Here is a 26,155-nt window from a genome sequence, read left to right as displayed (position 1 = left end):
ATCACTTCCTTTGGTCTAAGTGGTCTCAGAACCAAGATGTGGGCATGGCTTTCCCAGAGAGAGGTACCAGACCCTGCCCCAGTGTGAAATGACCTCAAGGAAGCCTCAACTTCCTACCTCCCCAGCCTGCAGTCTTCTCGGCTTAAGTAATCACCAAACCAAAAATCATCTTATATAGGTGAAATGATAGGATGGCTGGGAATTGCTTTATAATTCTCCAGCAAACCAAACAAACTGTGTGTGGGGGCGGGGGGGAAAGAAGGAACAGAATAGGGAGGTGTTGTACATATTGAAGGTGGGAGAGGGTAGGAGGAGATTTATTGGACCAGTGGATGGCAAAGTGCCCTTTCCAAACCAGAAGCAGCACCACCTGGGGGCTCTACCAAGTTGCAAATTCTCAGGAGGGAGCTGACCCCAGATCTACTTAAAAATACACAACAAAAACCTCTAGGGCTAGGGCCCAGCAATCTGTGTTTTAACAAGCCCTCCAGAGGATTTCGCTCAGCGGTCCGGATGCTTGCTCAAATTTGAGACCCACTGCACAATACCTTTCTCTCTCCTTTTGTGCCTCTGCTCTGATTTCCATAATAAAGGGTTTAAAAAAACCATCCCTGTGGGCATTTTTGTTGTCGAGTTGTTTATTTCTTACATCACTTGTCTTCGATTGCTATTTAACTATTGTTTTGATCTTTTCCTGGAGCCAGAACAGAAAAGCCAGAAAGCAGAAGCCACTGCGTCTCTCTATCTCCCGCCGCCCACCCCCTACCCCGCCCCCGACACCAGCCCAGTTTGCAAATATAAACTTCCTGTAAGAGACGCCCCTGGCCGGCGCACACTCGACTCACACCTGAAGGCTGTGTCTGCAAAGGGGCCCGGCAACGACTCCCAGGGCGACGTGCAGGCCGCATTTCGGAGCTGCCCCACTTTCCCCGGCCTTCACCGGGTGCCCTCAGCGCACGCCTGGCCCCAGGCGCGCCCGCCTCCCGCAGGCGCGGAGTCCGAGCCCAGGTGGCACTGCCACTCGTCGATCCTGTGTGGGCACCCGGGCCTCGCGAGAGACGACCCCTCTAGGACTGACTTTCGAAATGCAGCTCGAGATATGGGTCCCTTGATCTTTTCCGTTCTCCCTTTCAGAAGTTCTTTAAAAAGGCGAGGAAGGAGGCGAGGAGTTGGAGGTCGAGTCACACGGCGGGGCCCTCCAGGCACTGTCGCCTCCTCCCCGCTGTTTCGGGTCCTGGATGAGGGTGCGGAGCTCGGGAGACCCGGGCGGTCGCAGGAGGTGAAGGGTTAAGAAGCGGGGGGCCACCTCCCTCCCTCCGCGTATCCAGTGCCCCTTCCTCCTGCTCCTCTCCCTGTGCCTCCCCCCACCCCCCTTGTGTGCTGTAAAACAATCCCTTTGTTTCCTCTTTAAGACGTTAGCCTTAGGGGCCATTATAGGAATGAAAGGTAGCCAGGCCCTTTTATCTGCAAGAATCCATTAAGCATGGCCTCTGTGCAGCAGGCCACTCGGTTATGGGCTGCTCCGCGAGGGGTTCCAAAGTGGGAGAACCCCTCCTGAGGGAGGACCCAGACGTACCTGTATCCCATCTCACTACCTCCCCCTCAGGAACTGGAATCCAGAGGGAGTGGAACGCTGGCAGTTTTCAAACGAGAGTGAATATAGAGCCGCGGTGGTTCTCTGGCAGAACCCCAGTTTCACACCTTCCTACCCTCGCGCCATCTCTTCCTGCACACCCGGGAAACGGGGTAAACTTTCGACGGCAAGATGGGAAAAGACCCTACCCTTCGTTTCCTCAGCGGGTCTTGGTGCGGGGCTGCCACCGTGCGCGGGAGAGGGGACGCAAGCAGCTGCTGGTCCGGGCGACCAGACGCGCATGTGTCTGTCCACCCCACCGCTTGTGGGTCGGTCCGAGGGTAGGCTAGGACGCCTCTGTCCCGCAGCCCCGCACGCATTTGATTGTGGTACTGAGCGATAGCTACGAAGTTTGCCACTGGGAGACCGAAAGAGGGCCTTTTACGTTTCTTAGGAAGCCGTGATGCAAAATGCCTGCTGAAAGCACTGGAGGTTTCATGTGTCTCATCAGAAAGTAATCTAACACCGATTCATTATTTATATCCTCCCCCAAGAACCAGTCGTCCCAAATGCCCGCTCTGCCCGTGCGCTCCGTCTCACCTAGCCGCCCAGTCACAACAAACACCGCCCGCAGGCCCAAGACACAGGCTCAGACACAGGCTCCGCATTCTGGATTTGGGAGCCAGGCGCAGGGGGAGGGGAGAAGGCGTGGCAGCCTGGCCCGGGCCGGGCAAGGGCCAGTGTGATACTTTTATCAAGTTTAGTGGGAGGAATCTTTTCTTTTTTAAATTGCCAATAATTCGGATTGTTGGGAGTAACGGTGGCAGGAAAGCAACAAAAGAAAACTCTTTCTTTAAATTCTCTGTTGTATCCAGGTCAAAGACACAATATCAAGTCAGTGTCTCTTGCTTGAAATCTCTGTGGAATGACCTTCTTTGGATCTTCTCCTGCTCTTTCACCATGAATATAAATATTTTCTCCACTTACCATATGTTACCCACGCACTTCCACAGACCCCACCGCCACCGCCCTGCTGGGCTTCTTGCAAAAGGAAAGTCCGCCCTGCTCTCTCCTCTCAGCCGGGAGGGCAGGGGGAGGAGGGAGCAGTGTTGTTCAAGGGACAATGTCACTTTCCTCTTCATCAAGATTCTTTGTCAATTGCTGGGGAAATAATTGACCTCAAGCTACTTCAGTCACAACCAATAGAAAAATGGAACGGTGATGTGTCCAGCTGTTAAGGGGAGGCAGGCTGGAAAACAAAGGTGGCAAGGAAGGGAGCTGACATGAAAAATATGTAAAGCTTCAAGTGCAAATTCTTGGGAAACAGTGGAATTTCACTTTAAAATAAAACCAAAAACCAGAATTGTGTTCATTTGTCATATCTCCAAGGTTGCGGTTCTTGATTTGTGCCTTTGGATAGCTTCAAGGGAGAATCCCAGCACAGAAGCCCTTTCATACAGCTGCAGTCTTTTCGGTTCTCTGACCCTTTCCTTAACTTACACAATGGCACTTTTTCCAACACCCTTCACTCAGTTAGCAGCCAGAATGATTCAGCTCCATCTGATTCAGGGGCCCAGGGAATAATTTGATAGTTCTTTGAGTATTGTTTGGCATTCGTTGTTTTTGGTTTAGTTTTGAGGTTTTTTGTTTTGTTATGTTTTTGTTGTTGTTGTTTATTTGTTAGTTTGTTTTGTAAGCAGTAGGAGAAAGCAGCCTGAAAGAGAAAAGGAAAAGTAGGAGGAGTGAGAGGGATAACCAGAGAGAAAGCCAAGAAGAAATTCAGCAATTGCCTTTCCTTGCTTCCCTTAAAGAGATGATGGTTAGGAGTGGTTTGTTAAAACAAATCTCATATTTCAGCCCACAAGATGTCCCATTTATGAAGCTGATCCTGTTCCGGGTTGGACCAATCAGACAAAAATCAATAAGGACATTCAATGCCACCAATGTGGTAAGAAGCAAGAACAATATCAAACAGCAACTTAGCGAGGCCTCAAACATGAGCTCTTAGCCTGAACTGTGTCTTCTCCAAAGAAGAGAAAAGAGGACTTGGGGTAGTGGAGGGGAGGGGGCAGTGACAATCCAGATGCTACAAAAACAGCCCATATCTTCCATGGTACACATTTACCTTCCAGTGTGCTACTAAACCAGTGTAGTGGATGTGTGAGTGCTGATGAACAGCCACCGTGGAAGAGCCAAGGCCCCTGCCTTCTCCAGCCCAGCACTGAAACACAAAAGGTGAAGAAGAAGAAGATTAATATGGCAGAAACCCCTGTCACCTGGGCGAAAGAGCTAATCAGACTCACAAATACATTTTTGACGGCTTATATCTTCTCCATGGAGTTGTAGGGAGTGGTGAGTGAGTGATAAGCCCATCCTTAAAAGCAAGCACAAGAGCACACAGAAAGTAAATGCTATCAGTGCAGATACTCAGTGACAAATATTTGGTATCATTGCAAAAATTTCCCCAAGAGCATGATACATTTTTCTCTAACGGAATTTTTAAAATTTTTGTCTACTCTAAGATGTCCCCAGGTAAATGCGATAATGGGTACTATGGTCAGAATGCTTGCGTCCTCCCCAAATTCTGTGGAAATCTTATATCCCAAAGCCATTGTAGTAGGAGGTGGGACCTTCGAGAGGTAATTAGGTCATGAGATTAGGACCCTTATAAAAAAGGCCTGAAAGAGACTCCTCACCCCTTCCATGTGATGATGCAGCTAGAAGACACCATCTATGAACCAGGAACCAGGGCCTCACCAGACATTGAAATTGCCTGCACCTTGATCTTGGAGTTCCTAGTCTCTAGAACTGTGAGCAATAAATGTATGTTGTTGATAAGCCCCTCAGTCTATGGGATTTGGTTATAGCAGGATGACCAGACTAAGACAGTCAGCGTATTTCCAAATTTCTCCAGCCTCTCACAAGTGCTTTCCAGATCTTCTCCAAGGCTTATTCATGTCATAGAACAATCAGCAGCTATACTTTACTTCTCTCAGAATTACTAACTCCAACCAGCTGAGTGGTATTTATTTAAGGAAAGACTTCACTGCTTAAGGAAATCTTTAGTGTTCATCACTGTTTAGAGCTGCTTAACCCTGTTTCAATGAAGCTAGAGAGATTTTTGTGTATAACATACTTGAAAACAGCTGGTTCTGAACTAGTTGTATTCTAGCTGCATCTAGAACTTCACCTAATGGTTCACCTAATGGAACTTCACCTAATGGAACTTCACCTAATAGAAGTTCACCTAATGGTTCAAAGATGAAGCTGTTGAGTTACTGTCTAGTAATGGCAATGGATTTGCGTCGAACTCTCTATGTTCTCTTTCAGTCTTCCTTATGACCCCTGGCACTTGTTTTCAAGGTGGGAAACCAGGATTGGGGTAAAATCTGTGGATACAGTAATAAGGCTAATTGGCTCCTGTGAAAATGAAACGTATGGCTTGGCCTCATTAGCCTTGCATTAAATCTAACATCTCAAAGTGCAGTTAAATGGACATAGTTCTTACCTGGAACATATTTGTAATTTGGTAGAATCCAATATGTTCTCACCAAATATTGCCCCATCCTGAGATGTTCTGGGTGAAACAGAGGAAATTAAAATAAGTTGTCAATCGATATTCTAGATTAATGAAAATCAAATTCTTTCAAATTATGTTTTTCATTCTGCAAATAATTTAGGCTTAAACATCTTAAAACACAATTTTATTATGTATAAATTATGATTATATTAGTAAAAATTTTTAAAAATACCTAGAAGAAAAGCTGAAAATAAATCAAATTGTTTATGTTTTTATTTAGATGACAAGATTACGAGTAAATGGTTTTTTCTCATCTCAATTTTCCAAGATGTTGTTGAGTGGTTACAATTACTTGCCAATGGAATAAAATATATGATCGTTCCATAAATATTGGTTAATGCTTATGCATAGGAATCACTCTAAAAAAGTGACTTGACAAGTACAATTTCTGTTTTCTGTAAAAGCAGTGACTTGAACAAGCATAAGAAGAAGTAACAAGAGGAAAGGAGCAGTCATGAGTGCTTCCTACCATCTGTCGGGCATGTCACAGCGTTATCTCATTTAATTCCCTCTGCTGGTAAAGGAGACACTGATTTTACAGAGCAGGGAATTGAAGCTCTGAGCATGCATGTAAATTGCTCAAGATCTCACTGGTAAAGGGGCCACTCACACTCAGTGTTTTATGCTTTCCTCCTGCTACGTGAAAGACGTGGTAGCAACAGAAACATTTAACAGGTTAGACAAATAAATAAGTGTAACATCCTGTCTTACCAAAAATCGCTCTATAGAACTGGTCTGACCACACCCCTTACACAGAATCCCCCGCCCTGCCTTACACACAAACACTGCTGTCACCGACTGGACCAGAATGGACACCTGACCCAAAGCTGCTGAGCCATTAACTTCTCAGTGACCAATCAGATCCTCTCTTCTCAATAATTTACATAAGGAGATGTATAAATTTTGGTAAAGTCTAAAGTAAGCTTTTCAATTCAGATCTTAGGCCAGTTGGGGGTGTAAAAAGGATTGGCTCTGTAGAGAGCAAAGATAACAGAGGATGGAGGCCTCATGGATAAGCAGAGAAGACGTGCCTGCAAGGCAGGGAGAGAAGCAGAAATGGAGGAACAAGAGACCACGTGGTCCTCCTGTGTAGTTCAGAAGAGTTTTTCCCATTCTCACAGCTTCCCTGTGAGCAATGCTTCCCATGGAGGTATTTGAACCATACCACATTTTGTTTGAACTAGCTTGAGTGAATTTCTTCTCTTACAATAAAAATATCTCAAACTACAAGCCAGGTGCAGTGGCTTATGCCTGTAATCCCAGCACTTGGGGAGGCCAAGGTGGGAGGCTGGCTTGAGCCCAGGAGTTAGAGACCAGCCTGGGTGACATAGTGGGACACCTGTCTCTACAAAATTTTTTAAAAAATTAGCCAGGCATGGTGGTATGCATCTGTAGTTCCAGCTACTTGGGAGGCTTGTGGTGGGAAGATAACTTGAGCCTGGGAAGTCAAGGCTGCAGTGAGCTATGATTGTGCCAGTGCAGTCCAGCTTGAATGACAGAGTAAGAACTTATCTCAAAAAAAAGAAAGAAAGAAAGAAAGAAAGAAAGAAAGAAAGAAAGAAAGAAAGACAGACAGACAGACAGAAAGAAAGAAAGAAAGAAAGAAAGAAAGATCTCAAACTACAGAAGCAAGAAACACACACTTCGTCAGAATCTCAAGTCACAAGTCTCTGCCTGGCTTTGCCAATGATGATCAGTGCTCCCAAACACATATCCATGTGGATATCTCTCAGGAACCTCAGACTCAGTATTCAGTAAGTGAACCTATCCATTTCCCTCCACATGCTCCCAGTGTTTCCAAACTCAACGAATGCCACTAATATCCTCCCAGGTTTCTGACCTGTGAGTTCCCCTCAACCCTTCCTTAATAGCTTCCCATATCCAACCTATCTCAAATTCACTCAGATACTGACCCCATCCTTCTGCTTCTCTGCCCCACCCCAATGCAGACTCCACCACTTCCTATGTTGCAGGCAGCAACCTCCTTGCTGGTTTCCCTGCCTTGGTCTTGCTGCTCTCCGACAGCCAATACTCAAGTCTGGTCAGTGTACACACACACACACGTGCCTGTGTGTGCAGCAGCATTTAAAACCCTCCCATGGCTTTCCTTTTAGGGTAAAATCAAAACTCATGTGCATGGTCTCCAGGGCCCTGTTCATTGTAACCTCTTCAGTCCTGTGTCTCAGCATCCTGCCCACACTCTGCCCAGGCTGAACTGCTTTCAGTTCCTCAAACTTGTCACGCTTCTCTGCCTGAAGGACTTTTGTGTACCCTGTGCCTCTCAATGTGGAACTCCTCCCCTACTTAGTGGCTCCTACTCTTCTCTTGTGCCTCAGCTTAGATTTCATGCCCTCCACATAGTCTTACCTGATCTTCTGAACTTCAGGTTAAGTATCCCTAGTATGTGGCCCTGTGACTTTCTGTGCCTGACCACCCAGAGTACTTGCCAACCTTCATTGTGATTACTTGATTGTATTGTCTCCCTGGTTTGACTGTAAACTCCCTGCAGGCAGGGCATTGCTCTGTTATATCTCCAATGCTGAGCCCATCCAGTGATCAGAGAAGAGAAAGTGGAACCTGGGGGCCTGGTTATATAGCAACTAGAGCATCACAGCCATGAGGTGCTCAGGATCTAGGTGTGTATGATGGTCTTGGAAAAGAAATAGCTGTAAGAAGGACACAGTAAGAACAAAGAGGCTTTGGACCAGATTCTCAATAGATGAGGACAGCGGTAGAGAAGAAAAGTATTCAGGAGAAGATGGAACCAGTATGACTCCAAGACATTTGGAAGTTGAGAGAGGATTTCTGGTTTAGCAGGAAGATGATGATTTGGTTTTGTGAGAGTCTGATTGGGTTTGTGATGGCACAAGAAGTCCAAGTGACACTTAGAGTGGCAGGACTCCAGCTGCAAAGAAGCAAGGGCCAGAGATGACACTTTGGAGGTAACTTGTCTGGAGGTGATGGTGGAAGAATGAATGAAGGAGCTTCTACAGTGTGAGCCAAATATAGGGCCAACAGGAACTTTCCAGTTAAGTCAAGAAGAGCAGAGACAAAGATGGAAGGAGGACTTCAAGGAATGAGTGAGAAAGCAGAGACTAGAGTCCATCCCCAGAGCATATTATGAGGTTACGAAGGCCAAAAGAGGAGAGCGATTAAGGAGGAGCTAGCTTGCAAGATTCAGTGCTGATTGTTGTAATGGCCAGCATGTATTTGAGCCCTTTGCATGAGTGAGGCATGTTTTGAGGAACTCTTCATCAATGACCTTGTTTAATTCTCACAGCAAGTCTATGAGATGGGTGCCACTATTATTCTCACTCTACAAATGAGTTACCTGAGGCTCCAAGAAAGCCTACAGCTTACGGAGGTCAGATGGCCAGAAAGCAGCAGAGCTAAGACTCCATTGTCTTGGAACTCAGAGCTGGAACTTGGGAGATCAAGGGAAAGATGGAATGGCGGGGTCGGGGAAGGGGAATATCAGTTTTCTGTGACTCTAGATAGCTTGATGAAACAAAGCAGAAATCTCTATTGTGGAAGAGAATTGAAGTTAAAAAAGATAGGAAGCCTAACTTCTCTTCTGATGAGTGAGGCCAGGAGGGGGCGACAGTTAGAGGCCAGGAGAGAAGAAGGCCCAAGGCCTCTAGACCCATGTCCCTGCCTCTGCCCAGCAGCTGCCTCCTGCCCAAAAGAGTGAGCTATGTGGCTTCTCCAGAGACTTCTCTGCTTCCTGACTGTAAACAGCCCCAGGGTTGCCATTCTGGGTGCTTTTCAACAGGCCAAGGGGCCATTGAGAGCCCACAGTGCAGAGATGAACAGGTAGCTTCCAATCAACTTCCCGAGGGCCCATGTGTAAAGCTCCCTGCAGCCCTGGCAGGAGACAGAGGCCCTGAGAGGAACAGGAGGTGGACAGACCCACCCATTTAGAGACCCTACTGGGGGCCTGCCTGAGGCAAACAGCTGGGGTGTCCATAGCACTCCATTTTAAAAGAGGCCAGAAACAGTCAATCTTAGCGCATGAGTTTACTTACACCTGACAACAATTCTTCCCCCAACATGGAGACCTGGGGATGAAGGCAGAAGAGTCCTCCCACCCCCACCTCAGCCCCTAGTTCCTCCTCTTCCTGCTGCCTCATTTACTCTTCCTTTATTTCTTCCTCTCCCTCATATTTCTTCCCAAGGACTGGAAAACCCTTGTCCATCAAGAACCTAAGTTTAGGAAAAAGAGAAGCAGGGACCCAGCGCGGCGGCTCACGCCTGTAATCCCAGTACTTTGGGAGGCCGAGGCAGGCAGATCATTTGAAGTCAGGAGTTCCAGACCAGCCTGGACAATATGGTGAAACCCCTCTCTACCAAAAATACAAAAACATTAGCAGGGCATGGTGGCATGCGTCTCTAATCCCAGCTACTTGGAAGGCTGAGGTAGGAGAATCACTTGAACCTGGGAGGCGGAGGTTGCACTGAGCCGAGTTGGCTCCACTGCACTCCAGCCTGGGTGACAGAGCGAGACTCTGTCTAAAAAAAAAAGAAAGGAAAAAAAGAGAGAGAAGCATGAAGGGAGGAGAGAGAACCTCTTTTCCCAGGAACCCCGAGTTGACTTGCTCCTTTTTGGGGGTAGAAGAATCAAATCTGTGGACTCACTACTCAGGCCAGGGAGTGTGCGTAAAGAGCCGCAGGCCTCCAGGAAGACATGTGGGGGAGATTTGAGGACTGAATTTCAGGCCTCTGGGACATATAGGCACAAGGAGAATCAAAGGAAGAGGAGAAAGGAAGCCATGCCCACGTCAGAGGGGACTGCTTCCAGTTGGCACAAAACTTACCTGAGAGAAATATTGGTCCTCCATTGGATGGATCATGGATCTCTCACCTCAAACCTTTGTAACCCCAGCCCCTCCCACCAGTCTGCCAGCTCCCAAGACACACTCCTTTGCGCCTCCCTCCCACACATCAGACACCATTTATTTGTCTGCTGCTTCTGCTGGTTTCAATAAATATGGCTGGCTTTAAAGTCAAGGCAAAGGAGATTTAAATATAAAAGGGATGGGGTCTGAACTTTCAGCTGAGTTGCTGGCTTTGCAACTGGACCTGAGTCATGTAGATGCTGGCTGGGGCAGCCCACAGTAATGACAGCACCCCTGGGGTTGTGCAAATCACCAACTCTGGTAAGCACAGAGGAGGCGGTGGGTGAAGGGACTGTGAACCCCTTCTCCATTCTATTTCTCCCCATCCTGGTGACAGGGACCTCCACGCGGCTCATCTCAGCCTCAGGCCTTTATGTGGATCTCTGCCTGGACCATTTCTTCCAAGGGGCACCATGGTTGGCTCAAACATCAACTCCTCTGAGAAACCTCTCTATTCTCTTTTATTATCGTCAGGGCACTTACCCCTATCCAAAAGTTATTTTTAAAATTACTTCCTAGTCCCCACTGCCACCCCATAAAAGTTCCATGAGAGTATGGCCTTGGGGTACCCTATTCTCACCTGCATCTGGGGCACATAGGAGAGCACCTGGCTTTTATCAAGGCTGCTCTGTAGAAGTGTATGAAATTGAATTCACTAAAATGGAAGCTTCAACCCACAAAAAGCAGCCAAATGTTTAAAATGATTGTTTATCAGCAATTAAAATTTAGTTTCAAGTCATTATTTTTGCCCATCTCTCAAAACAATAGCCAATCTTCTCTCTAATCGGTTGCCTCTTTCGTCTCGCCAGATCCTACATTTGGAATGTTGAGAATATCTGTAGACTCCCGACAGTTAAAGGAAACCTATGGCTTTAAAAAGACGGTCATCACTGAAGATTGCATTAAACACGCTGTAAAAGGAAAATCTCCAAAGGAGATAAAGGGCCTCAGGGGTGGGTGGTGCCTGCCCAGCTGCCCCACCCCTGCAGGGAAACCTGCCCGCAGCCTCCTTAACCCTTCCGTGGCCCACACCTCAGGAAGATGCTGGGAAAGATCAGAAGAATCCAAGCACTACTTGCTGACTGGAAGAAAACAGCAAAAAAGAAAAAAAAAAAAAAAAAAAAAAAAAGACCGATTCCAGTGTTGCTCCCCACCCCCATCCTTTCTTCTTCCAAAGAGCCTTCTGTTCAGAGAAATTAAAGGACTCTGATAGCAGATCACAAATTCAGGACAGAAAAGCTCCACTATGTAGCCAGAGACTGTATTGTGGGTAACCAGACGTTGGGCACTTTTTTTGCTTATGAACTTTTGGACACCATTCGAATAAAAGACTATTTGTTCCTGGACAAACACTCACCAGCAAAGAAGCTTTTAAGAGGAGGGGATATTTTTGTTTTGCATTTTCTCTTCGTGGAAAAAAAAAATGAGAGCGTGAAAGAGATTGAGAGACAGAGACCAAGAGACACTTGCTCTACTTACTTTTCACATAAAAGAACTTAGACTAATTTGTTTACTATTGCTGGGGATTCATGTTTACAAGTTCCTGCAGCATTGTGGTAAAAGAAATGCTATTTTTAAAAAGTAAAAACCCACACAAGCCTCCATATTCAGGGTTCTTCTTCCCCTTCCTGCCTTCCTCACTCCCCACTTTCATTTCACAGATGGCCACAAACACATGAGCCAAGTCGAAGCTCAGGAGGCCCTTGTCTTTCTCTCCCAGACCCCTTTGAGACTCCCCTGTGAAAGGGTCATACCTGAACTTGGAAGGCAATCTCTAGTTCAAGTTCAGTGGAATTCTACTTGCCACAAAAGTCACACCCCACCTGTGCTCCTTTTCAGCAAACCGAACTCCTGGCAGTCCTAAATACACACCCTAGATTTCAATCCCCCACCCCTTGCAGTTTTCATTTTCCTTATATACAGGGACCATTTCTGAAATCAAGCTAGCAAGATGTTGAATAATGTCCTTTTTAAAAGAGAGTGTGCTGTAACTGGGTCACTAACTGTGTGACTAATCATGGGTGCCTGTAACCACAGCGACTGTGGCTTCAACCTGACGTGGTCATTTGTAAACCACAAAATGACCCAGCCATCTGCAAGGGCTGCTGGCTCTGGAGTTCGCGGCTCTTCCCATGCCTGTCCCCTCCTCACCCACGGGAGCAATGGGAGCAGCCACTGGCTGGAACCACCTTCCCCTTGCCTCTGCACTGGCAGCATCTGGGAGGGAGCGACTCATTTCAAACTTCTTCTTACTCAAGTCTTGACAGGCCTGTGTTGCAGAGACGACCGCAGCAGGCATTTGCAACAGTTGCTCTCTGGCCTGAGTTCCATTTAGCAACACCAAGTCCAAAGGAGAAAAAGAAGGGGTCTAGAATAAATTTCTTTTCAAGAAAAAAGCAAAACAAAACTAGAAAGGTGGCCTGAGAAAAACTTCCCCCAGCTAGTTTAGGGCTCTTTGTTGTGCCTAACATTTATTCATTGCATTAAAAGTTGATAAAATCCATAAAGTTTTCCCCAATCACTAAAGCAACTTAAGGAACTTTCAACACAGGAGTATCCTTTTGCCAAAGGGTCCCCAAATGTATCCTAAGTTAGGAGCACTAAGGCTGCAGTGCCTCAATGCAGGTCCCTCCCAGGGATCAGCTCAGATTGGGAAATGCAAGAACAATTAACCCCTTACCTTCTGGAGACCCAAGTTCATTTTGGGGGGTCCTGCAGCGCTTCAAGAAAAATCTTGGCCAGGCGCAAGGGCTCACGCCTGTAATCCCAGAACTTTGGGAGGCCGAGGTGGGTGGATCACCTGAGGTCTGGAGTTTGAAACCAGCCAGGCCAATATGGTGAAACCCCGTCTCTACTAAAAATACAAAAATTAACCGGGTGCCAGTGGTGGACGCCTGTAATCTCAGCTACTCAGGAGGCTGAGGCAGGAGAATCGCTTGAACCCGGGAGGTGGAGGTTTCAGTGAGCCGAGATTGCGCCATTGCACTCCAGCCTGGGTGACAGAGAGAGCCTCTGTCTCAAAAAAAAAAAAAAAAAAAGGAGAAAGAAAGAAGGAAAGAAAGAAAGAAAGAAAGAAAGAAAGAAAGAAAGAAAGAAAGAAAAGAAAAAGAAAAAAGAAAAATCTTAGGGCCAAGGGGCTTATTTGTAATTGAGGAGGATGATGGGTGGTAGTGGTAAGGAAGATCTGCTCTCGCTGCCTCTCAGCATGAACCCTCCACCCCATCTCTCTGAAAATGGCCTTACTTTTTTCTTCATGGTCTGGGTAAAATTGGTGGAAGGTACACAAAGGACTAAGCAACCTCTCTTTCAGCCCCACCCCCTTACCTGTGTTCACCCATTCCCTTAATCTTCAATCCCATTTTTTTTCTCCTTATCACATTAATTCAGTAGGGCAACTGCTTCTGTCCTGGGGAGGGAAAGAGTTTTCTCCAAAAGGACAGACGGAAGCAACAAATGGGAAGGAAACTGACAACGCTTGTGAAATCCCAAACCGGATTGGTAAGAACAACATCATAAATTATGGATCCCTCGAGCCGCCTCCGGCCTGTCACTGCGTGGTCTGTCTCCACTGCCCTGCCCGGCGCGGGCGACACTTGTCCATGAGCGCGGGTCTCTTGGGCCTCAAATGTCCCCGCCCGGCCGGCCGCAGCGGTGGCCCAACTTAGGGCCGCGGGGGTCTCTGGGCGCTCAGCCGGGAGGGACGCGCCAGCTGCGGGGACGACCCCTTCAGCCAGCAGAGCACAGGCTCACCATTGTTCCCGAAGACCCCCGCGGGAACACCCTGAGCTGACCTGGGCGCTCCGGTCCGAGGCGCCAAGGCCGAAGAAGGGAATGCGAAAGGCGCCGGGGGCGGGCGGGTGGAGAGGGTGCGGGACGTGCCCGCCACCCCCCGGCGCGCAGGTCCCCCGGCCTTGGTGGGCGGTGTGGCGGGACCCTGGGCAGCGTGAGACATCTGCGCGAGAGCGCGAGGGCGGGAGGGGACGTCGTCACACTCAGGACGCCCATCTGGACCACTTTCTTCCCGTGCCAGAAGCGAGGAGGGAGAAGTCAAGGTTAAACGCTGCGGCGGGGCTGCAGCTGGGCACTGGCGGGGGCGCACAAAGCCGCGGGCCCCTCCACTCGCGCCCAGCTCGGCGCACGCCACCCCCGGCCCGCGAAGAGCCCCGCGCAGGCTACCGTGGCACCACCTTGCCCTTTGTCTTTCCTCCGGAGCAGATGTGCTGTGACCCCTGTAGCATTCCGGCTGTCAAGATTAAAGGAGCCTCCACTCTGTTTCGAAACTGCAACTCTTGTTCCCCAGACCTCATCAACCCCACCTCTTGTTTTTGTTTTTGTTTTGTGTTTTTGGCCACAAGTCAACCACTCATCATAAGGTGGGCAAACCCCTCGGTCCACATTTAAATTTGTTTGTGTGACAAATTGGCCTGCCGTTCCACCCTCTTAGCTACTGTAACCAGCACCAGAGAAACAATGAATTACGAGATTAAAGTTACGGAAAAACGGCTCATCCTGCAGATGTTGTCTGCTGAAGGCTGCTCTATGGACAAATATGTAAAGGGTCGTGTGTGTGTGTGTGTGTGTGCGTAAAGCCAACAGCCTCACATTTGTTCTTTGGTAATTTGTCTTCAATATGCCTCCCCCCCACCCCCATGATGAAAGGTCAATTATCAGACTCAAAAATAAGCAACCTTATCTGGCAAGCCTGTACTCCCAGAAATGAATGGGAGAGCTGGGGTTTCTCATGGGGCAGAGAAAAGGGAACTCCAGATCAAGCTGAATTGTGTGTGAGTCAGACTCTGGAGAAAATCGTGGGTAAAGGAAATGTGGGGGGCGGTTTCCTGGATTTCTGTTGCAGGAAGAAACCACCTAAGGGAGGGAGGGCTGTTAGGGGAAGAAGTGAGGGAGGGGTGGAGGAGGAGAGCGTGGGCCGGGAAGGGAGGGAGAAGAGCCTCCTTAAGGCCCAGGGAGAGGGGCGGGGTGGATCGGTAGGAAGGCTGGGGCTTTCTTTGTTTAGTTGGTGTGGGCTGGGGCTGGGCTCAGTGAATGTGCCTAAGTGTGCACCGCGCGGTCAGCTGCCCGGCGAGGTAACAGCTGGCACCTGTGCGCGAAGTGCAGCCTGCATTAGCAGCATCATTATTCAGCATTAGAGCATTACAAAGATAATTACTGCGAGTTAGAAAAGCAGAGGACAGAGGGAATTGAAACCCCAGACCCCTTGGCTTATCAAACTCCCAGGTTACAAGTGTAATTTCAAGCAGCTTTGGGAAAGCCACCTCTCGCAGAGCTGTGAGTCTGCCACGCTAAAGGGGACGCTCGGAAGACCCCACAGCTGGAGCCAGTGGCCCAAGGGCTCTTCTCCAGGTTTCATCCTGGCTCAAGGATCAAATTGGGGTCATAGATAGGATGCTGAAGGTCATCACACTAACATTTTCTGGTCTCCAAAGCAGTTCTACTCAGACTATCAGAACCATCCTTTTTGAATCTAGAATGAAATGGGTCAAATGGAGTAGAGCAGGTACTTTGGTCTTTGAGTAACAATGATAGCCTCAACAATTAACAGCTGTCCAGCTCTTTTTGTGTCAGACCGAATAGAAACACATTTATGAATTCTCTCCCTCAATCCTCACAGTAACCTTAAACGGTGGGCACGATTATTACAGCCATTTGATAGATGGGAAAAATGAGGCTTTGAGAAGAGTCAGCAAAGTTCTTCAGCATTTTGCTCCCACATTGACTCGGTGCTTTTTCTTGGTCTAGAGCAGTGATCCCCAACCTTTTCAGCACCAGGGACCATTTTGTGAAAAACAAATTTTCCACAGATGTTGGGGGATGGTTTCGGATGATTCAAGTGCATTACATTTATTGTGCATTTTATATCTATTATTATTACACTGTAATATATAAGGAAATAATTATACAACTCACCATAATGTAGACTCAGCAAGAGCCCTGAGTTTGTTTTCCTGCAACTAAATGGTCCCATCTGGGGGTGATGGGAGACTGACAGATTTTCAGGCATTAGATTTTCATAAGGAGCATGCAATCCAGATACCTCACATGCACAGCTCACAACAGGGTTTGCACTTCTATGAGAATCTAGTGCCAACACTGATCTGACAGAAGGTGGGGCTCAGGTGGTAATGGGAGCAATGGGGAGTGGCTACAAATGCCAATCCTGGTCCATGGCCCAGGGGTTGGGAATCCCTGGTCTAGAGAAGACTCAGGCCTACTGTGCCTCCGATTTCCCACTGGTCAGACAGGAATACAATCCTGCCTTACTGCCTAGAGGTTGAGAAGTACATGCCTTTGGTTTTGGATAGCCAGTAAATCCCTTTCTCAAAACCTGAAATTTGCATGAATGCCAGCTCTCCATTTCTCTCTGCATGTATCCTTGGTTGGGTCAGAAGTAAATCTCACAAAAGTGAGTACTGTACTGTATTGTGATTTCTGGAAAACAAAGTATTTTTAAGAAGTGCCTTCTTTTATAGATTGGTATACTAATTAGTGAAAAGTGTTTCACAAACTGGCTCAGCAAAAAGTTTGCACTTAGCACGTGCAGCTAACTATGTGGGCCATAATAAGGTGAAGAACTTGGGAATAAAAATTAACTTGAGTTTCATCTAGGCCAGTAAACTCATTTCCCATCTCCTGACTCAGACACAGTAGGCTTGAGTCTTCTCCAAACCCGGAGTTCCCTAACCCCTAGGCCACAGACTGGGAATTTTTTCTAACAACTTTTTTTCTGACATTGTAGTGAACGAAATCAGAGGGTACATTTAATTTCTGGTGTACACATTGAGTTTATACTGTCAGATTATGATACCTAGGAAGTACTATTATTAATAATATAGATCCTAACTATTAATAGAAATGACTAACATGAACTGGGAAATGATGATGGGTCAGTTATGACACCAAATGCTATACATTCATTATCTCATTTAATCCTTACAATGAAAGCCCTGGCTTCAACTCCTTCCCTAGTCCCCTCTCCACCCTCTAGCTAGGAAGCTCTTTTATTTTTTTCCAGGAACACGTGAACTTTATTGAATGCCATTGCAGAAACGTGTGTGAGGATAAAGGGCTGATACAGGGCAAGGAATGGAAGGTGGAGTGCGTGGGAGACAGAGCTCTCTAGACAGGCCTAGAGCTCCTGGCCTGGATGCTGCTTCCTGTTCTATCGATAGACTTGGAAGATCAACACTGGGATGATGATAAACAGAATGATCATGAGGATGTCCAGAACCAGGGCCCAGATGTTCAGGCACTTGGCAGTGGAGGCATAGGCCTGGGCCATGATCAGGTCACCAACCATCTTCCTATCCCTAGACTTCATGGAGTAGGCGAATGCTATGAAGCCCAGGCAGCAGGAGTTCATGAAGAGGGTGTTAAACAGGGACCGGATGACGTGGTCGGGCACAGAGGTCTTGCTGCAGATGTGGATCATGATGGACGTTGAGGGAGGAGGGTTGTAGGGCACCCCCGGCACAGCTACCTCTTACCCCTCCTTGAGCATCTCACATTTGCGGGGTGGCCAGTGTTTGCAGGAGTGAAGAAGGTTTGGACTGTGTGTTTCACAGTGTCCAGTGAAGACCAGCTGTCAGGAGCTCTTTTAAAAATGTGAATGAGGCCCGGCAAGGTGGTTGATGCCTATAATCCCAGCTCTTTGGGAGGCCGAGGTCGGGAGATCGAAACCATCCTGGCTAACATGGTGAAACCCCTTCTCTATTGAAAAAGAAAAAAAAAAAAAAAACTAACCGGTAGTGGTGGCACCTGTAATCCCAGCTACTTTGGAGACTGAGGCAGGAGAATCACTTGAACCCAGGAAGTGGAGGTTGCAGTGAGCCAAGATTACACCACTGCACCCCAGCCAGCATACAGAGTGAGACTCTGTCTCAAAAAAAAAAAAAAAAAAAAAAAAGAAAAAATTGTGAATGAGGTCAGGTCCTGCCCTTGTGTTAAAGGCTTCCAGTGGCTTCCCACTGAACTCAGGAAAAATCCAACTGCTTCTCTGGGCCTACAAGCCAGTGCCACCTGGACCTGCCTACTGCCAGTGGACTCTGTCAGCCCACAGCACATGCCTCCACCTGTTTGGGCTTCTGGGCCTTTGCACGCACCCCTTCCTCTGCCTGCAATACCTAGCCCTTACCTGGCTAATTTTAAAAAAATTCTTCCATTTAAATGTCTCCACCTCTGGGAGGCCTTCCCTCAAATCAGTCAAATCACCCTCATAACCTGTTCTTTTTCTTCTTAGCTTAACACCATGTAAAATTATCTTTATCATTGTTATTATTAGTAGTAGTAGTATTATGCCTCCTTACATCTCCATTTTTCTCCCTGATTCCTAAGAGACAGAAAGTCAGGGATAGGCATTGCTCTCCATGTATCTTTAATGCATAACACTTTTGGACCATGCAACAATGTTTGCTAAATTAATCGAGAAGCATCCTCAGAGTTAGATACTATTATTATTATTATTATTATTATTTTGAGATGGAGTCTCGCTCTGTCACTGAGGCTGGAGTGCAGTGGCATGATCTTGGCTCACCGCAACCTCCACCTCCCAAGTTCAAGCAATTCTCCTGCCTCAGCCTCCCAAGTAGCTGTGATTACAGACACGTGCCACCACATCTGGCTAATTTTTTATATTTTTGGTAGAGACAGGATTTTACCATGTTGCTCTCGAACTCCCGACCTCAAGGGATCTGCCTGCCTCAGCCTCCCAAAGTGCTGGGATTACAGGCGTGAGCCACCGTGCCCGGTCATAGATACTACTGTTATTCCCACTTTATAAATGAGGAAACCGAGACAGGAGAAGGTTAAATAACTTGTTAAAAGTTATACAACTGGACCTGGATAGGCAGGTGACTATCTCAGATTGTTACCATTGAATGAAACCAAAAACAAAATGATAAACTCACATGATCTTGAAAAATAATGTTAAAATCAAATTAGACTCTGTAGAAAATGATGTTACTTTGTGGACAATTTAAATTATTTACATAAGGGAAATATCTCCAAGTACATCAGAGATTAACACATCAGCTTGCACATTTATTCCAGCCACACGGGTTAACATTAACATATTCTGTGACTTCAGATGCAATGTTTCCTACTATTTCTGATTTCTTAAAAGGTTTTGAAGTATTTGAGCACTTGGACTGTTCTCTTCAAACTGTATGGGCAGGTGGGTATTCCGTCCAGTCATTTCTGCCCTCACCTAAAGGAACAAGCAGAATGTGGTTTTATTGCACAAGAGTAAAAGCCAATGCCACCACAAACCCAGTGACCTTCTAGCTACTTTCTAAATCTTTAAATAACTTAGAAACAGCCCTCACCCAAGGGAAGGGTGGAATTTAAAGAGAAGGGGCTGATTTTATGCTTACATTGCTGAAGTCCCTTCAAAATCAAGTGTCCCTGGTTTCTCCAGACAGGAAGTAGACAGTTTTTTTTGTAACAAGGAAAACACCATGGGTCTTATCTCTGTGTTGCTTTCACAGCTTAGATAAACCTGTGTGTCTTACAGAGGAAATGCAATAGGGTTCCAGCAAGAACCTGTATGCTGCGGGAGAAGCTCCCTCCAGGGAACTGAAGTCTTCCGTTTTCTTCCAGCGGGAACCATAGCTGCTCTGTAGGAAAATACAAGAATTTGATTCACATAGAACAAAAATCAACAACCCTGAGGGGTAAGGGGATTTTCCTGAAATATATGAGTTTCCCTGGTTTCACATGATACTGTGTATGGTTTATACTTCATGTACCACAGAATGCTGAAAATGGTCATTTCCTGGCCCCTCCGGTGGTGGTTTTCCAGCCAGGAAAGCATTCTGACTAACCAATCAATGCAATTTTTTTTTTTTTTTTTTTTTTTTTACTTTGAATCTTCATGCTACTGAAAGAAAGCTGACTTGTCCTTGCAGGGGTTGGGGGAGAGGGTGGGGTTTCAGAGAAGCAACCTCGAGTTGGTCTTGTTATCAATCATCTCCGCCTATTGTGAGAGTTTGAACAGGCAAAACCTACCCACACACACTGGCGTGATATGCATTTTCGGTGTGTTACTTAAAGCATAAATGAGACGTCATCTGCTTTTCCATCAGATTAGGTTTGGTTTTTAAATATAAATATTCAGACCAAACTGAGATTTTTAGAACTTTGTAACATACGAACTTGATTGTGAAAATATAGACAAGAAAGACTAAACGTATTTTTAGTGTTTTTAAGTACAAAACTCTAAAGTTCACTGGTTCGCTTACTCTTTTGTATGTTCAAATGTATATACATGAGCACCGGTGTGTATATTGAGGGAGGGAAGTTTTCGAATCTTGAGACCTCTACACAACATTTATTTGCGGTTACACTTAAATGAGGTTGAAGTTCAACAAAGGCCGGCAAAGCAGGCCTTCAGTTTGCTTTGGTTTCATAGACACATCGATCATTTCTTCTGTTTTGTGTAGTCGTTGTCAACATTGTCTGTACATGGAGGCACCAGCGGGGCCAATTCGGCCCTTCAGGAAGGGCCCCCTGACATGCAGAAACTCTTGGTATACTAGATGCAATCAACTGTCTGCAGAAATGATAGACTCTGGGTGATAGTCACTGAATGCATGGCTTAGAGAAATTTAAGAACCCCAGGCCCAATGGGTGGTGAGCATACATTTCTAGGAAGGCAATATCATGTCACCAAATGGGTCCTTGGGCTGGTCACAGTGAATGAAAAGAACCAATCTCAAGAAAGACTCTTCCAAATTGGAATGATAAACATGGGGACTTTTAGAAAGATAATTTTATCCAGAAATTGTCACTCTCTCCCTAATACTGTTGGGGAGAAGAGGGGGAGGAGGATGGCCTGAGCAATGGCTAAAATTATTATGCGCCCTGAGATGGACTTCCCTGCAATGGAGAAGGCTACAGGAGGCTCTTATGGACAGACACCAGCAGCCAGCAGTGTTACACATATTCTTGACCATTTGGCTGGTATATTTTGTACTAAATATGCATGAACTGGACTTACGTTTCACATGTCAGTTTCTTGTGATTTTGATTAAGCAACAGGCAGTCCTAAGCCAAACACCTCCAGGTACCCTAACAAATCATTTCTTGCCCTGAGAAGCCAGGACCAGACTAGAGACTCACTTTGGTAGTGCCCCTGGGACACCAGTCTGACCAGCCAGGTGGCTCCCTAGATGACCTCTCTTGCTTCTCTCTAATTCAAACAAACAAGCAAACAAACACACTGAAATGAAACCTCAGGACATCGCAAGAACCCATGAGGAATCCCTGTTAATGATCATTTCTTTACAACGCTCATACCAGAGTTGCAACTCGAACATCTGATGTTTTTTAACACGATTCATTACTATTCATCAAAAGACAGTTATTTTTCAATACAATTTTGAAAAGATACACCCCTAAGTCAAAGTTTCTAAGGATTTTTTTCCTCCAGGAATAAATGTTTGAGAAAGAATCTTCCTGAATAGACATACATATTCTTAATAGAGCAAGAAGCCTGGAATATGTTCCAAGAAAATTAAAGGAAACGCCATGCTTATCATTATAAGGTATGCTCAATGTGGGGAGTAAGACCTCTTAGGAAGTAGAAGAACGAATAAATGAATAAGTGAATAGGGTACCTCTCAGTGAGGGAATGAGCGATGACCGCTCCCACTGTTTTCTGGGGAGATATCTGTTCTCAGGACTTTTTTCACTGCTGGAAGGAAAGTTGAGTGCGGTGATTATGCCAAACAGCCTGGAGACAATTAACCCGGGTTTCCAGAGAACATCCTGGTCCTGTCTAGGCTGATGCTTGCCTCAAAGGCTTCCTCATCAGCATAGAGTTACTCAGGTGATCCTTCAATTTCCCTGAAGGTGTTAGACGAGTAATGTAAAAATCTAGAAGAATTGAGCTCATAATGTGATAAGTAACAAAACTTTGCAAGCCTATTAGAGGGGAAAATTGGAAAGGTTGCAGCCAATTATTAATAAGACAGATGAACATGAGCTGTCTAGAAAGCACTTGGACTCTGGGACACATTGCCAATGCAGAAATGCACAGAGCAGAGGGGGGCACCTGGCAGCCCCAGACAAACCCAGCCAGGAGGAGTGTTTTGATCATTCATGTTAAGTGAGCTAACATAAAAATCAAGTTTTTTTGTTTTTTGTTTTTTTACATTTAGAAAAATTTGCATTTTCACCTCTATCTCACACATACATGAATGAAATTCTTCATTTTTAGTTTGAGTCTATTAACCCAGGTCAGAAAGAGAAGGATAAAGTGATTGACCTCATCTAAAACACCAAAAAGTTTTTCTTTTAGGAAAATGAAATCACCACACTTCCATTGCAGAGGATCAGGAGCCCTGGGTGCAATATTTAAGGAGGCCTTCACTTTCGAGCTCCTGCAAATGCAGTGTTGGCGCCTGGAGTGAGGGTCTCCTTAAATTTTATGCTAGCCTCGTGCTAGTTCTGACTACCAGTAATCACAGTTGGGCGGGAGAAAGACAGCATGGTAGATAAAATGAAGACTCCTTTATTAAAACCAAATTAAAGAACTGTTGGGCTTCCCATTTCTATTAAATTTTAGAACTCAAATTACAAAGCTCCTAAATTTCAATTGCATTGAAGTAGTCACGAATCTATGCCATGGCCCTGTGTAAGACTATGCTTTTAGAAGCTTCTCTTACTAGTCCCGCCTGCAGTTTACTAAGATTGTTTCTTGCTACCTTCGAAACCCATCTGCCATGCTGTGCACTCCCTGTAGGTGTGGAATAGCTGAGCAACGTCTTTTTTAATCTTTATTTTTCTTTTTTGGGGGGACAGAGTTTCACTCTTGTTGTCCAGGCTGGAGTGCAATGGCTTAATGTCGGCTCACTGCAACCTCCACCTCCCAGGTTCAAGTGATTCTCCTGCCTCAGCCTCCTGAGTACCAGGGATTACAGGCACCTGCCACCATGCCTGGCTAAGTTCTTTTTTTTTTCTGTATTTTTAATAGAGACGGGGTTTCACTTTGTTGGCCCGGCTGATCTCAAACTCCTGACTTCAGATGATCAGCCTGCCTCTGCCTCCCAAAGTGCTGGGATTACAGGCATGAGCCACTGTGCCTGGCCAACGTTTGTTTTTCTAAAAGCGTCTCGCGGTCACTTTTTGGCTTTTCTTACCCTTTTTCACTTTTTCTTATCCAACTCATCTTCCTTCAGTCATTGAGGTTGTTGGTTTCTAGAGTTTTCATCCAGCTGTGCATCCACCAGTGGTATCATCTAGAGTATGAAAAAGCACATTGCATCTACTCTATAAAGATCTTTCTTTCAACAAGTGTTATGTTAGGTTTATACAGCATAGACAGAGATAATGCAGGCTGGTCCTTTAGGACAAATACCAAATGTGTTCTTTAGGCCATGAAGCTCCAATTGTTGTACTCTGAGCAAAGCCACCAGTGGTTGTACCTTCTATGTGAGTGCCTTAATTTATAACATGAGATGTGGCTCTATCATCCTGCTCAGTCATCCGAGGCAAAGGCATCGGACCTGAAGGAAGCAATCTGGAGGCTTGTTGGTGGCTGTGAGCTGGCTTCCCATGACCCTGCTGATTGATAGGGACACTCTGTCCTAGATGCTAACAGATCCAATTAGATACACTTCCAGGGAACTCAATGTGAGGCCGTAAAAGAGGAACAACAGCAGAGTAAGCAGAAATAGGAGGAGGCTCAGAAGAGAAAGTAAACAGGAGGCTTGAGGGCGTGGAAATTGGGAGGCAGTAAAAGGTAGAGTTAGTCCAGTGAGGAGGTAGAGAAAAGGAGGCGAGAGAGACTGCATGATAGTGACTGCAGAAATGGAGGCAGGAGAAGTGGGAACGGAGAGGATCTGAGAAACTGACATAGGTTGCTTTTGCCTGTGAGTATCCACTGCCATTTCTTCGGCCCCAGCAGCCTGGGACTTCTTGAGTCCCCCACCCCACCCCATCCCGCTCTCAGGCCTTTTGTTTTTTCAGGAAGTGGATTGAACCCAGCACAGCCCCCTGCTCCAGGCCCAGGACTGGCCAATGAGAGCATCACACACACGTGGCCTGGCCTAGTGCTGGGATTAGCATATGACCCAAACCAAGGCAGCAACAGCAAATGGAGCTGGCTTCCAGAATGCCCACGGTAACTCTCTGCAACTCAACACTCTCTTTGCTGCAGTCGGCAAGCTAAAATTGCCAGGAGCTGACATATGGAGAAAGTGGGTCCCAAAGTAAAGTCAATCCAGAGAAAAGCAGAGCTAAGTGATGGAAAGAGAAAGGCTGAGTCACAAAGGGGGACTACCTCTAGATGGCTCAGACACAAGAGATGCTATCAAGGGACACCAGTGGAATGAATATCACCTGGCACTTGCTTCTGAGGACAACAACATAACTGGACACAGCAAGGAAGGAATCAGCCGCCTTTGTTCCTAGCATATGTATATAATTCCAAAACAATGCCTGCTGAAAGATGCTCAGAACACAATTGCTGCTTAGCCAGTGATGGTTATTTTTATGAGAACGTGATACATTTATTATCACCCAGTGGTGTCATATCTCACACTCTCAGAGAACAGTCACAAATTTCCAAAATTACCCTTGAAAACCCCTTAGAAGGCTGCCACTTTGCAAACTGGGGATTCTCCAAAGTCCAAGACATCCAGATTCTCCTCACTGCTGGGCAGATCACTGCTTCTTGAGCAAATCACCAATTGGAGTTGTTGGTCTCCATGTCGAGGCTTATAGAGAAACCACCTCTTTCAATGCTAGGGTCACTCAGCTCACACCATGGGAGGCCCTCGGGAACAGAGACCCACGGCGCAGATGACAGACTTCCAACTCCCAACTTAGCCTTCTTCATGGGGTGTAGTTCATTGAGCAGCACCCAAATATTAACTGCCAGGAAAATCTATCTGGAAAGTAACCTCACACTTGGATTGTCTCTCCCCCAGCATGTTAAGCAAGAAAGTGGCATTTTTCGAAGGTAAACTTTGTGGTAATTCTAAAACAGTTATTGGATTCTTCAAAGTGTAAGACTGTAGCAATGCAAAGGTCTGGCTTTCCCAAAAAAACTGTAATAGTTGATGATAAAACCAACACACGTACCATTTCCTCCCTGACCACCTCTGACCTTATTTAACTGAGCATCTTTGTGAGAGCTCTGCCCGGGGGAAACAATGTGGCTAAAATTCTTACCACCAGGACACACGAGGTGAAGGTATTGATTGTGTCCTCCCAGAACCAAAGATTTAGCTTAAAGGAAGAAGTTTGATTCAGTTAGCGCACACATTACATTCTGAATGCAGAATAGATGAAGATTGGACATGATTTGAGAGAGCATAGGAGGACCTACAAAAATTGAGACCACAGAGTATTGGCAGGGCTTGGAGGTGGAAGGAAGGAGCTTGGAATGAAGAGTGAAAGTCACTGAAGGCAAATATTCCAATTGAGTAGATCCACACCTGGCACCTGGGAGGATTAAGTGGGTGGGGCAATGAGTAGAACCAAAGAATATTCCTTTTTTTTTTTTTTCTGAGACAGAGTCTTGCTCTGTTGCCCAGGCTGGAGTGCAGTGGCATGATCACAGGTCACTGCAGCCTCAACCTCACGGGTTCCAGGATCCTCCTGCCTTAGCCTCCCAAGTAGCCAGGACTGCAGGTATATGCCACCATGCCCCGGCTGATTTTTTTTTTTTTTTTTTTTAAAGAAACAGGGTCTTGCCTTGCTGCCCAAGCTGGCCTTGTAATCCTGGGCTCAAGCAATTCTCCTTCCTTGGCCCCCTAAAGTGCTGAGATTACAGGAATGAGATACCACCCTCGGCCCCAAGGAACATTCTTGACAGGCCAGAAATAATAGTCCAGAAGGCATGGGACCCTATTATTTATTGGTTCCTGGTCTCTCTCTACTCCTCCTCCCTGCAAAATATAGCAGACTAATATAATTCTTAAGAGTTCGGGTCTAAGTCAGGTAAACGTAGATTCAAATCCTGACTCTGTCTCCTGGTAGCTGTATGCCTCGAAGCAAGTTATTTCACTTCTCTTTGCTTCAATTTCCTCATCCTGCCAATGAAGGTGATCATAATTCTTCATATCTCAGAGATTGTCTTGAGGAATA

General features: G+C 46.2%; 2 protein-coding genes across 2 annotated transcripts; both read right to left on the bottom strand.

Annotated features, from left to right (window-relative positions):
- Window positions 1–564: 564 nt before the first annotated feature.
- LOC117079620 lies at window positions 565–14,556 on the bottom strand. Its single transcript, XM_033203650.1, has 6 exons — window positions 14,542–14,556; window positions 13,840–14,291; window positions 5,082–5,150; window positions 3,877–3,947; window positions 3,699–3,794; window positions 565–3,287 (listed from the first exon to the last, which is right to left on the bottom strand). Exons 1-6 carry the CDS (start codon window positions 14,554–14,556, stop codon window positions 3,247–3,249), a joined length of 744 nt encoding a protein of 247 aa, XP_033059541.1. The 3' UTR covers window positions 565–3,246.
- Window positions 14,557–17,161: 2,605 nt separating this feature from the next.
- Window positions 17,162–17,656, bottom strand: LOC117079249 (interferon-induced transmembrane protein 3-like). The gene has a single exon (XM_033202959.1). The coding sequence runs from the start codon at window positions 17,493–17,495 to the stop codon at window positions 17,226–17,228; it is 270 nt and encodes an 89-aa protein (XP_033058850.1). The 5' UTR covers window positions 17,496–17,656; the 3' UTR covers window positions 17,162–17,225.
- Window positions 17,657–26,155: the final 8,499 nt, after the last annotated feature.

Source organism: Trachypithecus francoisi, unplaced genomic scaffold (genome assembly GCF_009764315.1).
Source record: "Trachypithecus francoisi isolate TF-2019V2 unplaced genomic scaffold, Tfra_2.0 Lachesis_group7, whole genome shotgun sequence".
Taxonomy (NCBI): Eukaryota; Metazoa; Chordata; class Mammalia; order Primates; family Cercopithecidae; genus Trachypithecus; species Trachypithecus francoisi.
Note: the sequence above shows the minus strand (reverse complement) of the source record. Positions and strands in the feature narration are given on the sequence as shown.